Source organism: Ostrea edulis, chromosome 2 (genome assembly GCF_947568905.1).
Source record: "Ostrea edulis chromosome 2, xbOstEdul1.1, whole genome shotgun sequence".
NCBI lineage: Eukaryota > Metazoa > Mollusca > Bivalvia > Ostreida > Ostreidae > Ostrea > Ostrea edulis.
Window position 1 is genome coordinate 104,070,987 of NC_079165.1, and position 17,732 is coordinate 104,088,718.

General features: G+C 34.9%; 1 protein-coding gene across 2 annotated transcripts in view; it reads left to right on the forward strand.

Moving 5' to 3' along the window:
• Positions 1-15,515, forward strand: part of LOC125682430 (RB1-inducible coiled-coil protein 1-like) — a 43,827-nt gene extending 28,312 nt beyond the window's left edge. For both annotated transcript variants that reach the window (XM_056155854.1, XM_056155855.1), the window contains 9 exons: positions 815-949; positions 1,082-1,192; positions 8,137-8,235; positions 9,310-9,492; positions 12,163-12,364; positions 13,272-13,376; positions 14,064-14,195; positions 14,402-14,497; positions 14,699-15,515. In XM_056155854.1, coding sequence (XP_056011829.1) covers positions 815-949; positions 1,082-1,192; positions 8,137-8,235; positions 9,310-9,492; positions 12,163-12,364; positions 13,272-13,376; positions 14,064-14,195; positions 14,402-14,497; positions 14,699-14,983 — 1,348 coding nt within the window. In that variant the 3' untranslated portion in view covers positions 14,984-15,515. The remainder of the gene's footprint in view (positions 1-814; positions 950-1,081; positions 1,193-8,136; positions 8,236-9,309; positions 9,493-12,162; positions 12,365-13,271; positions 13,377-14,063; positions 14,196-14,401; positions 14,498-14,698) is intronic.
• The last annotated feature ends 2,217 nt before the right edge of the window (positions 15,516-17,732 follow it).

Sequence of the window (17,732 nt, forward strand, 5' to 3'; positions counted from 1 at the left end):
ATGACTTTGATTCAGGGTTCAAACACAACATCACTTTTTAAGCAACGTTTATATCCAATACATTATATCTGCATGTTTATTTGTAAACTTCTAATGCCTCACCATTACAAAGGTTTAGCTTAGAACAGAATTTTTTCCCTTGGTCTTGTTCAGATTACCTTTGTCCTGAGGCATGAAATATTATCTACCCAACTGTTGTACGCCTTGTGTGTGCTTTCAATTTCTCCTTACAGATCTAGATTATATTTAGGACAAATATTTCATTTCTAACTTTTTAATCAATGACCTTACCACTTAGGACTGTAACAGACCATATTGCCAGAAGCAACCTTTGTATTTTCCAGACAGACAGTAAGATGAATAGATTCAGACGGACATAGTGATTCCTTTATACAGACTTTGATTGAAGGAGGGGGGATGTGTGTGAAATAGAACGAACCCAGGGCTTTCTACCTGTATGATCACCGAATAGGTCCATATTAAAACGAGAAAAATATCGACCTTGTCGGTTTAATTTGGCCATTTTTAGTGAGATAATTTTTGTTTTGAAATTTCGATAAGCTTTAGACACGCATGCAACATATTGAAAATAATTTTTTGTAATCAGCAAACAACCTATTGACTATGATATCACGTTCTACTTTAAGATTTTAAAACTGAGCAAGTATTTTTAAAAGTTAAGTACCTGTTTTACCAACCCATATTGGTTCATTCGATAGTTAAGCGATGGTTAGTTCTTAGAATTGTTATGATACATGTACCCATGGAAATAAATTTTTATCAATGATTATCAATAAGTCGAACATTCTTTTAGAAGTGAAACTGAATTGCTGGAGTGGAGGAAAATTACATTTGATGAGGAACTGATGAAAGCTGCCTTTGGCGGGAAACAAGATGGAATTAAGGATACTCTAGAAATTGCCAGGGTAATGGTACAGAAGTTAAAAAGGTCGGTAAATTTATTCTATTGAGGAGACAAATATGTATAAATAAGATGAATTAGCTCAAGCGAGTGAGTCAGTATTCTACTGTATCTGGTAAATCCATAGCATTTTGTAAATGGTATTTGGTATTTTTCCAGCTTATTTAAGGATACCGAGGCAGAACGAAGGCGGCTGCTTGATGCAGTTATTGATAAAGAAGGTCCCTGTAGCGTAGATGATGCCTTAAAGACACTTGATTCTTTGAAAAGGTATCGCATATTCTACTCAAGCGTGGCAAACGTGAGCTGTAAAAACACTGCAAAAAGGCACAATGACGTTGATTCAATATAACTTTTCAACGTTGGTTTTGAGTATTGAAATGACGTTGAAATTCCGACATTGAATCAATACTGACATTTCATCGTTGAAAAAACGTTGATAGTATTTGTATATCACACACACACACACACACACACACACACACACACACAGGTATTCCTTGTAAAACAATCTATCACACACACACACACACACACACACACACACACACACAGGTATATCCTTGTAAAACAATCTTTTTGTGAGGTAAACATGTAAATTGACTATATTAGGACCGAGGACATGACAAAATTGAATGTTACAATGAAAAGTGGATGAAAAATCATGGAATTGAAATGTTATTTGAATCATGTGAAAGAAAAAAAATCATTATGTGGAAAATGTCTTAAACTCTCCGGCTTTATCAAAGCTGATTTATGTCGCAAGCATCATGGAATAACCCTATATAAAGTTTATAAAAGACATAAGTTGTTATTTAATACAGATAGTATCAAAAGAAACATATTGATAGGGAACATTAAAGATGGGGGTTTACAATATGGGCATAGTTGATCTGGAGTCTAAACTAAAAGTGGATTCCACGCCTTCTTACAAATTATCATATCATGAAAGAAGATATAAATATTCTATAAAGGGTTGAATATTGACATTAATTGTTTGGTTAATACTTCTGACATACCAACTGACGATTACGCCATTCTAAACAATTTCCCAGTGTTCTGCAAACAGCTAGTGTTTTCTTGCTTCAACTTATTTAAAGACAATAACAAAAACAACGTTTTTAATGCCACGGAACCTTTTCTCCTGAAACCAACATGATCCTATTTACCCCTTTCAATGGCAAATCAGTATCTTTTAATAATTGGGCAAAAGGTGGCACATATGTTAAAAACAATTTCAATGAAAATGGGTGATCAAAATTTTTAAAAATTTGCAACATGAGGCAATTAACTTCCACTCCTAAAGTGATGTAAAAAATGACTGGTTAAAAGGGCTGGACAGTTGGAAAAATAATTTCCCTTACAAGAAACATAAGACAATTATATTAATGAAAGAAAGGAATGTAGAATTGAGTACTCTTTATTGGCAAAGCATTGGTGAAAGTCTTCGGTAGCATTCATCTTTTATTTCATCTATTACAGAAATTATCAACATATATACAATATATAAACTATACTAGTACATTATCGGCGACAAGAAATACCTTAAAAATATGAAGTAAATAAAACATGCATTGTACATTGAAAAACAAGAAGGGAAAAAGAAGTGAGAAAAGGCAATATAAAAAACGTAGTGACACACACACACACAATATACACTCACATTACCGGGTTGAATATTTACATATACTTTCATCTAACATAAATATACTAGCGGAAAAAAGAAACTGTGCATTATAAAATTTTGTATATTTTTTCTATATTTATTGTTTATATTTATAAGATCTAAACAATCGATAAAGTTGATGTTTTTGAACAATATCGGATAGTACCCGACTCGGATGCACGGACTTTTTCATGGTTAGTGAACACATGTTGTTTATTGAAGTGTTTGTACACACGAGTTTTACGTAAGGGTTAATGTACGAGTATCGCTCCATTCCTTAAAAGTAATGGACCGTGGCCCCGAAGGGGCCGAGGTCCATTGCTTTTAAGGAATGGAGTGATACGAGTACATCGACCCACTTAAAATCCACCTTTGCTGGACCCCTTGCTACTAAACTTTGTGCATTTTAATCGTGTCTTACGTTTTTCATTCTTTTGTTGCATGCATTTAAATCTACTTGTATAACGGTTGACCTACTTTCCGAACACTCCATTCCTGAAAAATAATGGAGTGTTCGAACAAAAGAATGACGTCATAGGTGGATTTTAATGGCCAATACTGTTTGGAGTAAGGAGTGTAAAAGGTTTGTTTGGACACTATTTCTTAAAACTGACATGAATTAATAAATACGTACACCTTTCTCATCTTATCCGCCATATTTCTCTCAGGTAGCCTAATTTACTCTACCCGTATATACCCCAAATGTGATTGTCACACCTGAGTGATTTTTCTAGGTGGATTTGACCAGTGCACATCTCCGATAGTAATATTTAGGGAATGAGAAACAAATAAAATCACATTTTAAAACATTATGCTTTGCTCAAAATTACAAAATATTTATTGTATACCAATGCAACATTCTGAAAGTTTAGATAATTTAGATAAAAATGCAAAAAAAAGCTGTTCTTGCATCCTTGCAAGTGCATGCAAGTATTTGCAGTTTCTTATGAAATAAATGCGGAGAAATCATTTGCCAATTACATACTGATAGAATGGAATAAGCAAAGAGCATAAAATATATCATTTATATCAATTCTTGCAAAATACAGGTGAATGTCATATGCATAATATGTAATGCACAAGGCATATTCGCCAAAAAAAACCCAAAACAACAACAAAAATCAAACCCCGTATAAAATACGGACGTCTATTCAACAGGTATCGGAGATGTGCACTTACCGAAAATATTCGATTCTCTTTATTCTGATAAATCCACGAAACAAAATGATAAACTCAATTTGTATCTCGTTAGAACTTTACAACAAGATGTCACTCCATTATACAGACTGCGACACACTTCACCCGTGCCAAATAGGGTGTCTTCAATCAGGGGAGATGTCAGAGTCGAGGATTTTTCCTGTATTGAATGCTTGTCTGGTCGAGGTTTTGCAGTTTATGGAAATCGGGAATTTGATCATATACACTGAGCATGGATATATTGCATGCACAATTAAAAATTTATCGATGATCATATACAAACTTGGATATAAAAATAAGAGAATAATGATCGAAAATATACATCTGTGTGAAAATGCGGGTATTACATTTGCATTCCATAATAAACAGTTAATTACACAAAGACACATATGAAAGGAAATGTATAAACGAAAATATAGTTTTATTGTCTCTTTGGGAACCACATAATTATTTACGGTCTCTGTATGTCCATATTCATTGATTGAACAGGTGAGTGAGTTAGAGAGAGAGAGAGAGAGAGAGAGTCCTACTTCAATGTACAATGTATCATTTCACAGAAGGAAAGAAAATTTATCACTGATATAAATGTTGTAAGCTTACAAGCATTAAAAATTTCCAGCTATTAAAAAATTTGTGATTGACAATATATTGGAAACTTACAGGAGTTGATGCTTATAATTGAATTCATTACAAATTTTAAAAAAAATAGTTTGAACTGTGCATGTAGAAAGTACTGACTTTGTATGTTAGAATGACGGAAAAAAGTAAATTGTCAAAAAAGTTGGGAGAGCAGACCAGCCTCCCTGCTCACCCCTACCCTCTGTATACGTGCCTGAAACAACATATCAATTCGTGTTGAAATAAAATTGCATATCTGCATTTCATTAAATTCCAAAGGAGCTTGAATTTATGTGTTCCCCTATTAATTATCTTTTATGCAAGATTCGTTCCCGAATTTAGAATCATGCTTTCAGTCAGAGCAGAAATGAATTCATTTTGAAGTACATCTAGTTTGAATGCAAATATGGGGTTCCTTCTTTGAATTTCATCAGACTCATTAGAACCCCCTCCCCCAAACTATGCAGCTTTGTTCTTAATGATATCTAAATCGGTATATGAATCCGGATATAAATTATATAATGTTTTTTCTGATCATAATATATCATAGATATTGATACTAATAATGAAAAATGAAAATATTTATACTCTTGCCTTTTGCATATCCTACTAATGCATTACAGTATACTGACATTGTATCATATCAAATAAAACCTCAGCACGAATTTTACTGATTCATGAATACTAACATCTTATCAATACATTTGAATTTGAAATTTCGATGTACAGTGGTATGTCTATTTTCAGTATATATCCATTGCGCCAGATCTGCGAAATGAAAATATTTATGAATAAATTATACTCAAGCCTGAGAGTAATCATTATGACTTGTTACAGAAACGTTAAAACACACATATGCTATAGTCCTGCAATGCATGCATGCGGTTTGTCTGAATACATGTATTTATGTATTCGTGAATGAAGTTCCTACGCTTGAAAATATTTTGGTCTTTATGCATTTTGTTTTGTGATTTTGGTTTACCATTCCTTACACTGTGTAAATGAAGGAAAACTTGGTAAAGGGTGCAATTCTACCCCATACAATTAGTATACATGCATGTGTTGCAAAGCAAAATGTACATGTAATAACCAGACATGTATCGTCATTTTTCATGGGGGGAAATTGAAAATTGGATTCTTCAAAATTCCTTGCCATTCAAAATAATAATTAAAAAAATTTACGAAAACAGCAATAAAACAAAAAACCCAAACAAACCGAGATGTTTTGTCCAATGTTCAAAGTTCTAATGTGGGGGTGAAGGGTTAAAGAGTCTTTTACGTTGACTGCCTCAATAATTTCCCCCTACACTTAATTTTCTTCAATCGTTGGGGGTGGGATGGAGTGGTTAGAATCCTCTACTATGAGCGCCTCATAATATCTTCATTTTCTTAATTGGTGGTGGTGTGTGAACTTTCAAGTTGGGGGTGGGGGTGGGGTTGTCACCCAATATATGTGAGCCGCCACGACAAAACCAGGCTTGTTGAGTTTTACGTCATAATTGAGAAAACGGCGTTAAAAGAATCCTCTCTCTCTCTCTCATCCCATACACTCGTACAGTGTTGTATATGCAAATTATATATGCATAAACAATTTATGTACCTAAATGATTTCCTGATTTATAAATCTGCAATACTCTGACCAGGAAATCATACGGTATAAGGATTCATACACAATACAGGGTAAATATTATACTCTGATACTTCCCCTGATTGAAGATAGCTGATCGGCACGGGCTAAGTGTGTCGCAGTCTGTACAATGGATAATGGTATCTACTGTTGGAACACAAATGGAGCTTATCGTTTTGTTTCTTGGATTATGCCAATAAAGGGAGTTTTACTACTACTTAGAGTATTTTCGACAAGTGTACACGTACATCTGCGGTCCTTTACAGATATTACGAGTAGACCCAGGTAAATAGTCATCCGCATTCGATGCTTTTTCATGGCGAGCATACATGGCCATGTCATGTTTATAAGTACAGTAGCAATTATGTATTTGCATTTTGCTTGAAGTAAGTGTGAACGGTGTAGATTTAAAACCCTTTGCTTATTTCATTTTATCAATAGATAATAGATGAAATATTTCACCGCGTTTTTGTATAGTTTTGACATATTTACTGCAAATGTACGCATATTCACGTAAAGAAAAGACATTCTATATTTATTTATCCAAAGTTTTTAGAATGATTTTCTACTGTACGATATGTTTATTGTAATTTTGAGCACTGCGTAGTGTTCCAAAACTTGATTTCATTTCTTTTTGATGTCCTATAAATTAGTATCGGAGATGTATATGTACGTGTTACCTGTCGAAGCTACCCGCACAGGTAAATCGAAGATACTGATGTGAAATGAAGCGTAGCAAAACTCGTCCCCTTATATACCATGCGAACCCTGATACATATAACAATATAATATCAACTAATATGGCGGATTAGTAGAGAAATATGGCGGACATATAGAATTATACTATATTTATTAATTCATGTCAGCTTTAAGGGGAGCACTTTAGTTTTGACAAAATTTACCCTTCTGACATGCCACGACTCAGCGAAAACCAACATAATCGTGCTGTTGGGATGCTGCAAGCTGGAATGGCACAAAATATCGTAGCAAGACACTTTGGAGTTCATCGGAACACCATCCAGTCATTATGGAGATATTTCCAACAATCTGATCGACCACGTTCTAGGCGTCCTCGTGTAACGTCGCGTCGACAGGACAACCACATTAGACTTGTGCACCTGATAAATCGTTTTCAGAGAACAAGTTTGACTGCTCGTAGCATTCCTGGACTTCGACCAATCAGTCCAAGAACTGTGCGTAATCGTCTGCGCGAGCACAATACTGCTTCAACGCCATCGTATCGATAGACTAGCGTGGTGCAGACGACATCTGCGATTCAGAATACAGGACTGGGTCAATATTCTGTTCACTGATGAATCCAGATTTCATTTGCATAGCAGTGATGGCCGTTGTAGAGTGTATCGTCGCGTTGGGGAGCGGTACCATGACGCTTGTGTTGTGCAACGTCGACAATTAGGTGGAGGTAGCGTTATGGTGTGGGGTGAAATAACAGCACGTGGAAGGACCCCTCTACAAATTGTCAATGGAAATCTCACCGGCGTACGCTATCGAGACGAAATTATTCAGCGCCATGTGATACCCTTCTAATACAGAGACAGCAAAATCACATCTCTCTGCAGCAAGACAACGCAAGGCCACATGTTACACATGTAGTCAGGGACTTTTTTGTTCAACAGAATGTCGATGTCTTGCCTTGAACAGCTTTTCACCCCGATTTATCGCCGATCGAGCACGTCTGGGATGAAATGGAACGATGTCAACGCTGTTTAACAAATCAGCCAGTGATATTGGCTGATTTAGGCCAAGCTTTAACCAACATCTCGAACAACATCCCTCAAGCATTTCTGAACACTTTAGTGGCATCAATGAGGCGTCGTTGTCAAGCATGCGTGAATGCAAATGGTGGTCGCACGCGTTATTAACTTTGTTAATTCAAGTTCGCATACCAGTGTCTTCGAGTGTGCTGAAATTGACGTTATTCGACGTTAACATTAATGGATTATGAAATGTTGAATACATTTGTTAACAGTATTACAAAAAATAAAAAAATTTCATTGTTATTTTTTTATAATTTTTTTTCATAGATTAAATAATGCACAGTTTCTTTTTTCCACTAGTATACATGTACATGTTATTTTGTAATAGAGCACACGATGAACTCAAACGTTTACTGGAAGCTGTTTGTGATTCAGAGGACCCTTTAACTACAAAAGCAGCCGTGAATAAAGTACAACAATTAAAAAGGTCAGCTTAGTACAGGGTACCTGTAATATACGAAATCTGCCGAAACGAAACAAAACCTACCGAAAAGAAATAGAATGTAGAACCGAATTGTGTAATCATGATAATAAAAAGTGGTAATTCAGGTCCCTGTGAAAGTTGCCACATATAAATGAAATTCTCGTCCCTGTTGTGGTCTTTCGGGTTGACCGATACATTTTTAAGTGGTCCATCGAGTTAGCATCAATTATTGTTTGAAAAAGCTGGTGTCTGAGAAAGTTGAAAGCAGGAAGACGTTTACCCTCTTATTTTATCTCTAACTGCTGGGGTGCAAGTACTTTCAATAATGGAAAAATCAAATAGTATATCATATTATATGAACGCAATTCGGTAAGTTATATATACATGTATTAAAAATTATTATTAATATGCAGTAACTCTAAAGATAACTATATATCTGGATTGTTGCTAAAACGGGAAGTTGAAAACGGAACGGAAAATATTTTATGCAATAATATCAGGAGGAGGTCAGCATTTTGTAGGATCAAAAGGCTTCTGAACAAGGGAAGCAGAAATTACAAAGATAACAGGAAGATATACTCAGAATCCAGCGTTTGATATACACATACACAATATCCACATGTATACATAGATTTGTCTTTAGAGCAAAAAATACTTAACATGTATTTATGCCCAAAGGCGGTTCCAACGCCGGCGACACTATCCCTTGTTTAGTGTGTTTCCCCAGACGTCCGATCTGTGAGATTGTAACCCTCCGTTCTGAAATTTCTGAATCCGAAACTAATTACACATGGTATTTATAATTCAATCAACTTCGGATATGTACTTTGCGCCTGAGATACCATTTTTAATTATTATAATTAAAAGAGCTCGGTTATACAATCTGTTTCGTTTCGTTTCGTTAGGGTTCGTTTCGTTTCGGTAGATTTCCTTTCGTTTCGATTTCGTACTTTACAGGTACCTGCTTAGTACATGGATCTATAATAAATGTTTTATACATTTAGTCTAAATGATTTCAAAATTTAGCTTCTTTAGAAAACATGTAAATGTTAGAACTGTCATAATGATGTATTTAAGATCCGTGCGCGAACAAAATGAAACCATCCAGCAACAGAAAGCGGCATGTGAACAACTGGAAAAGAACGTCTCGGAAATGGAAAAGAAATACAACAGTCTGAAGAGAGACAGAGAGGACATGGCTCAGCGATTGGATAATGAAATTAAAAAATTACAGAGAGAGAGAGACGATCTACTGAAAAGGTATCAGTATAATTTTATCAACCATGACTTCATCAAAATGTGTTCCTAGTATGTCTTCTCCGTCTCGCTTAAATATTTAACGATTTCAGCTTCATTAAGATGCAGCTACATGTACAACCTTAATATGATTACATACTAAATTACATGTAATGTGTGAGAAAGTTCCCAAAAACACAGTGCATCGAGCAGATTGTCTAATGCACCGAGTGTGCTTAATAATGTTATACTTACAAACAAAGATACATTGCTGGATCTAGTAAGTGCTCTACCAAGCCCCTATCTTTGCTCCTCACGAAAATGTTAACAGCTGTGAAGGAGAAACTTCAAACTTACTGTGCGACTACATATGCCAGAAGTGGTGTTAATCAAATGTGGATTCTAAAAACTTTTAGTAAACTTGAAATCACAGAATTTTTCACAAATCAATAGCATTAAAACCTATGACTTTTCAACACTTTACACGACCATTCCTCACGATAAATTAAAGACTAGACTTTTTGACATCATAGACAGTTGCTTCTTCAAGAAAAACGGAAAACGGAAATATTCATATCTAGTGATCAGTCATTCAAAAACTTACTTTGTTAAACACCACTCTGATTCCACGCACAGGTACTCTGAAGTTGAAATAAAAAATATGCTAGAGTTCCTCATTGACAATATCTTCGTGGTCTTTGGTGATCAGGTCTTCCAACAGTCTGTTGGAATTCCCATGGGCACGAATTGTGCTCCTTTGTTAGCTGACCTGTTTTTATATTCATATGAAGCAGAATTTATTCAAAAATTTCTACGTGAGAAGAAAAAATCTCTCGCTGTGACCTTCAATTCGACTTTTAGATATATCGATGACGTTTTGTCTATTAACAATGATAGCTTTCATTCCTATGTCGATTTGATATATCCCTGTGAGCTCGAAATAAAGGACACCACAGAGTCGTCCACTTTTGCTTCATACTTAGATATTTTATTGAAAGTATACATTAACGGCAAACTGACAACTCAACTGTATGACAAACGGGATGATTTCAGCTTCTCCATCGTCAACTTCCCACATTTATGTAGCAATATTCCATTATCACCTGCATATGGTGTTTATATATCTCAACTGATTCGATATGCAAGAGCTTGTTCTGGGTATAGTCAGTTTTTAAATCGAGGTAAGCTACTGACAAACAAGTTGATGGTACAGGGATTTCAACAGTCTCGATTGAAGTCAGCATTTCGCAAATTCTATGGTCGTTATAACGATCTAGTTCGTCAATACAACCTCGCATTGGGTCAAATGCTGTCTGACGTGTTTCATTCCGATTGTTAAGCCGTTCTTGGCACACTGATTTGACTGCGGATAACTCCGTTTACCTGATCAGGATATGGGGCTCACGGCGGGTGTGACCGGTCAACAGGGGATGCTTACTCCTCCTAGGCACCTGATCCCACCTCTGGTGTGTCCAGGGGTCCGTGTTTGCCCAACTATCTATTTTGTATTGCTTGTAGGAGTTATGAGATTGATCACTGTTCGTTATCTTCACCTTGCATACTCGAGTTATGACAAAAGTTGGAGCCGGGATACAGAAATATACACGCATATTAAACCACAGAGTACCGGTAGAAAATGACAGCATTGTATACAGGAGTGTGACATAAGTATGAACCTTGTTATCGGTTGTGAAGAATTATAAATATTGATATTGCTATAGATTTATTAACTGCCATACAAATGGACATATTATACTACAATGTGTAGTAAATTACTATTACCCCATACAGCAGTCAAATTCATTTGTGTTACATTCAACTTTGATATGTGATCTTGAGTTTATGAGTCAAACATCTCTGACCTTTGATTACCAAGTATACAGTCTCTATTTTTATGCCCCCGAGATCGAAGATTGGGGGGCATATTGTTTTTGTCCTGTCTGTCATTCTGTAATTCTGTCATTCTATAATTCTGTCTGAAACTTTAACCTTGCTAATAACTTTTGAACAGTAAGTGATAGAGCTTTGATATTTCACATGAGTATTCCTTGTGACAAGACCTTTCCGTGGGTACCAACATTTTTGACCCTGTGACCTTGACCTTGGAGTTTGACCTACTTTTTGAAAACTTTAACCTTGCTAATAACTTTTGAACAATAAGTGATAGAGCTTTGATATTTTACATGAGTATTCCTTGTGACAAGACCTTTCCGTGGGTACCAACATTTTTGACCCTGTGACCTTTACCTTGGAATTTGACCTACTTTTTGAAAACTTTAACCTTGCTAATAACTTTTGAACAGTAAGAAATAGAGTTTTGATGTTTCACATGAGTATTCCTTGTTACAAGACCTTTCCGTTGGTATTGAACCTTTTGATCTTGACATTTGACTTACTTTTATTTATTTTTTACATTGGTCATAACTTCTAAATGGTAAATATTAGAGCTTTCATATTCTACATGAGCATTTCTTTTGACAAGATCTTTCTACTGGTACCAAGATATTTGTCCTTGTGACCTTGGCGATCTTCGGAATTGGCCATTATCGGGGGCATTTGTGTTTCACAAACACATCTTGTTTATAGCTAAAACGTTAAGATTCAGTTTTAGAAAGGTAAAGAGGCAGACTGATCAAAAGCAATATAACCCCAATCAATTACATAATACATGTACAGTATGTATATATTTCAAAGGTTCAGTGAAGTAGCAGGAGCAAAGTTGACCCATGATAACCCAAATATAACTGACCTGAGTGACCCAAACCGTCCAATTAAAATCGGGGAACAGTACAGTGAGCTATATGACAATGCATGGACAGACGCCTTCGAAAAGTTGACAGGGGAAAGCAAGAAATCAGACAGAGAATCCACACAGATCCTGCTCGACATTCTAGAGGTAATGGGGATTCTCTGATTTATTCATCAGTTGTTCTGGCTGTTTGTGTACATGGTTTTCATTAAATGGTTTTATTTCTAATAATGCAAAATATGCATAATGCCACGCCGAAAAAATCGCTGGGTTTTCTTTTCAGTACTCTTTGGAAGTGAAAACAGTGTCAAAGAGCTACTGTAAGAAGACAGTAATGTTGAACATTTTTAGAGATGCTGGATACATTAAATCCCATTCTATACAGGTCCATAAATTCTCAAAATTATTTTTTCTAGAACTAAGTTCCGTAATCTAAAAATCGATATTAATTTAAAGATTATCAGCATACAAAGTGGTTCACCAAATGAATGCTCAAAATCAATATAATATACATTGTATATGAGAAATATCCAACATGACTTAATATAAGTCTCGATTAACTTATTCTATTAAACTGGTGTTTCCAGTTTTATTGGTCCTATCCTCAATTTTGTAATTTTTATGCGATTCATGAAATCGATCACTGCTCCTTATGTTCACTATTTCATTTCTGATATATAAAATCTTTTCCTTTTCATTTCCAAAGCAAGCTAATGGAGAAAAGGATCATATCACCATGTTTTATTTCTTAATGCAAAGTGTGAGGATATTTCATTTTTTAAAGATCTCTACAAGGGGAGTTAACTAATATTGAATTAACTATATACATGTACATGTATATAGAAACAGACTTCTTTAACTGCCTAAGCCATTCTTACCCTGCTAACTTGATATATTATTACAAAGTAGTAGTATTCGTTGCTACAGATATTGTACTTTCTTCATGGAAATGATTGCTTTTGTGGATTGGGTACCTTTGTATTAAGCATTAACATATGCATGTAGACTACAACAGACCAAGTTACGAGTGAGTCTTTTTGTCCATTACATTCAGGATTCATATACAACTTGCAAAGAAATAGCTGGTACAAGATACAGAAACATCCTGGTCGAATTAACTCTACTGAAATTAGCTATACCTAAAGACGAGCCTTCAGCTGTAAGTATGTCATTAGACCTCAAGTACGACAAACTTCATTTGAAATTTTGAGCTTCGCATAAAAACCTCATGTTCTCAAAATGCAAAATGTTATTTTTGTGGCAAATTGTCAACGTAATTATTATAAAATATGAATAGGTATATTTTCCTTAAATATTTTGTAAATTACAGTATAATACTTTTACGACACGATACCGATTCTCATGTGATTTCTAAATATGTTAAAAGTGTTTTAAAAAAGTAACTTTGCAATGTTACCTGTTGCCTACCTATCCGCTTCGTGCCCCTGTGGTACACAAGACATCCACCGAACGTCCCCAACCATCTCTGTCCACAGCCACAACCCTCGCCTCAGCCCAAGAAATGCATCCGTTTTCTGTCCTCGTTTGAACTATGTTTAAATTTGTATTGATAAAATGACTACAGATTATGATTTGAAGAATGCTACCCGAACATTTTCCGTTACATTCTGTAGTAAACTGGAATATTTGTCAACTTTTTCACGCTCCCAATAAAAATATGTAACCTTACATTGACCTTGCAATTGTTTTAACTGAACTCGTCAAAATTCACTTGATCATACATCAAAGAGTGAGAGAAATATTTATGAAAGAACTCCGACGCATCGCATGAAGATCATTTTTACTACGAAATTTTATTTTTAAATCAAAACATTTAATATTGAAGAGGAATACCCAAAGAGATAAAAAGACGAAACAGAATGAGAGCAAAGACAAGGTCACACTAGAGGAAATGACAGCGATGCAGAAATTCTTCGACAACCCCACTCAATCAGTTGATAGAAAAATTCTGGAATCGGTTTGCAAAACATTTCATGCAGCTAACTTTTTTTTGCATTCCAACAAATTATGAAAGCAATTTCAATCTCAATGCTATAAAGTTTCTTTTTTATGCATTATATTAATTGGTAACAATAAGTAAAGAATTGTCTTACCTTTTTGCTCATTATTATCCATGGATCCCCCATTTTCATTCACGTTTTCTTTATGGATTTAAAACATCAGGTTCTTGGGAAAGTTGGGCTGAGGGAAACTGACATAAAATATGTCAAAAACATGCTGAAAATGACTTTGGAGGGAACTAGTCATCTCGTTGAACAGGTATGGTTAAATGTCTGTGTAGTGTCATGTTATAATTTCCCCCTAATTTACTGGATGTAGATACAAAAATTATCACACATTCACCAAGTAAATTCAAAAGTCAAAACATAAGAGTAACATAGAACATTTTGAATAGATACTGTTGAATTACAGACAGTTACACATTTTTATTTCCATTAATTTTTCGTTGTTACAATGTAGTATGTTTGGAAACGGCAGTCCGAAAAAGAAAAAGGAACGAGTGACCTGCTCAAGTTTGCAAAACCATACCTGAAGAAATGTGCCCGTGTTTGTTGGTTGATGGTTGCCCAAGATCCACCAGTTTGCTTAAAACCATCAGAGAAAAATGACAAGAAATTCGACAAAGAGATCTATCGCGAGTTCACCAGTAGCGGAAAGAAGATAGATTATGTGGTGTGGCCAGCTCTACTTCTACACGAAGGCGGTCCTCTTCTCAATAAGGGAGTGGCTCAGCCTAAAGCATAATATTGCAAAGTGTTAAAAGTCCCGTTTGATATTCAATGTGTAAACTTAAGGTATCCAAAGTATAATGAACAGAACTTCATTTCTAATAAATGAATATGATTTTGGTACCGGTAATCATGGTATCATTTTGAAAGGTTTATCAAATATGAATAACCTACCATAGGAATTCACAAAATTTTTATTTCTTCTTAATTTATTTCATCTTGAATTTTACATTGAAGTCTATGGGAAGAACAATATTTAATCAAACAATTTTAAAAGAATTTGTATTTTTATAAAAAAAAAAAAAAAAAAAAAAAAAATCTCTTAGTAAAGGTTACTTACACTTTCTCTTTATAAAAATATGAAATAAAATTAATCATTTACCACAATCAATTTTAGAAAATTAATTTTTTTCTAATTTTATCAAAAGCGGGCAACTCTTCCAAAACTTTTCAAGTGCAAAAAGGTCGTCTTCTAATCATTTACAAGTTGTGTGAATTTGAATTATTTCACTTTCATCATTATTTAACAATATACATCTTAATTTGAATTCGTTCAAATTTGTTCAATCTCATTTGATTATGCAAGGTGAAGATAACGAACAGTGATCAATCTCATAACTCCTACAAGCAATACAAAATAGATAGTTGGGCAAACACGGACCCCTGGACACACCAGAGGTGGGATCAGGTGCCTAGGAGGAGTAAGCATCCCCTGTTGACCGGTCACACCCGCCGTGAGCCCCATATCCTGATCAGGTAAACGGAGTTATCCGCAGTCAAAATCAGTGTGCCAAGAACGGCTTAACAATCGGTATGAAACATGTCAGACAGCATTTGACCCAATACGAGGTTGTATTGAATACCTTAAGTTCTTTGTCTTTCAACTTTACATAAAAAAAGAAGATCCCTAACTTTCTGAAAACATGGTATAATATCGGTGAGAATTGGATATCATTTCTATAGAAAACATGGTATAATATCGGTGAGAATTGGATATCATTTCTATAGAAAACATGGTATAATATCGGTGAGAATTGGATATCATTTCTATAGAAAACATGGTATAATATCGGTGAGAATTGGATATCATTTCTATAGAAAATGCGACATTGGCATTTAAAAAAAAATTGTACATGAACATAGTATCAAAACAAGAATTCATGTTTGTGGATTTCAAATCTAAATGTTAATCTCATAGGATTTTTCATCATATCATTATGGACTTGCAAAGTGTAAAGATTACTTTGAATTTAACACCAGATGTTGTGAATTGTGATTGGTGTTAAGCATAAAAGTTTCTGCTCTTATCAATACTAATGATTATATGATTTAAAACGAAAAATACAACGCCCACATAGCTCGCCCAGTTGACTGGGATGACTTAGCAATAATCAGTCCACTCAAGCGCGGGTATTGTTGATGTCAATTATACCTGCAAATGCGCATGTTTGAGGACAAAATAGCATAATCAAGAAAGTAATTGAAATTTTCGTAATTGTAGTCAGTCAAATGTTTTCCTGCATTTCAAACTTGAGTACATTTAATTAGTGTTGATGACAATACACAGCCTTGGTGCACTCCTGTTTTTACTTCAAATTCCATCTTACTGTCTGAAGTTGCTGTATAAACTCTTTATGATATCAATTAGGTGTTGAGGGAAGCCTTACGATCGAGCCATTTTCCAGACACATCTCTGTGATTGCTGTCAAGGCTTTTTCAAAATAAATAAAATTTATATGCAACTGTCTTTGCAGTTGTCAGAGCCGCAATTGTTATATAGAAGTATTAGATATATTCATACCTGGTTGATAATTGACCTGAAGCGGACTGGTCAAACAAGGTCTTTAACATCCATATATGATGACATGTTAATTTGCAATCTGCAATTGGTGGTGTCAAGTTAAGCGTTTATTATTGTCAAAAGAATTTGTTGATGTATGGTTTAACCACTATGTTGATAATGAAATTTCATTTTTAGAATGTCTTAAACAGTGTTCAACTTCATGCAATCACGTGATGAATGTTTGGATAATTCATCTAAATGCATTCTGTATAAACACCTTATTGATAATGTTAGCATTCAGTTATCTATTCTGCAAAATTATATTAATCTTTTCGCAAAATTTAGATTGTACGCTCACCAGCTTAGAATAGAACAAGGAAGATATAATTGCACAGCAAGACGAAATTGATTACATGAATTTTTGTAATTTGAACGAAATAGAAGACGAATATCATATTATTTTGATATGTCCATTGTATAAAAACATCAGATCTGAAAATGTGCTATTGGTTTCATGTTTCTATGTTAAACTGGTACAACTGATGTCAATTCAAAATAGAAAACAACTCTGTAATCTGGGTGATTTTTTTTAAAAAGTGCCTTACCCTTGCGATCTAGACAAACTATCAAATATGTCATGTAGACTCATGAAATAACAACGCAGTATGACCCCTTACCAAGGTCACTTGGCCAAAATTAAGGGTAAACAAGTTCAATACATCTCTGTTGGACATAAATTTAATATTACTTGCTTACTGTCCATTACGTCTTTGGCGTGTAGTGCACCAACGAAGATTCTCCATCACTGTCGGTCTTTCACTGTCATTTAGACGATAGTCCAACTTTCCTTTAGGTGTTTCATTCCTCCGCCAGGTGACCTTTGGCCTTCCTCTCTTTCGTTTTCTCTCTGGTGTCCAGAAGAGGACAGTCTTGGCGATGCTGTCCGGCTCCCTTTCGAGGATATGCCAAATCCATCTCCAGT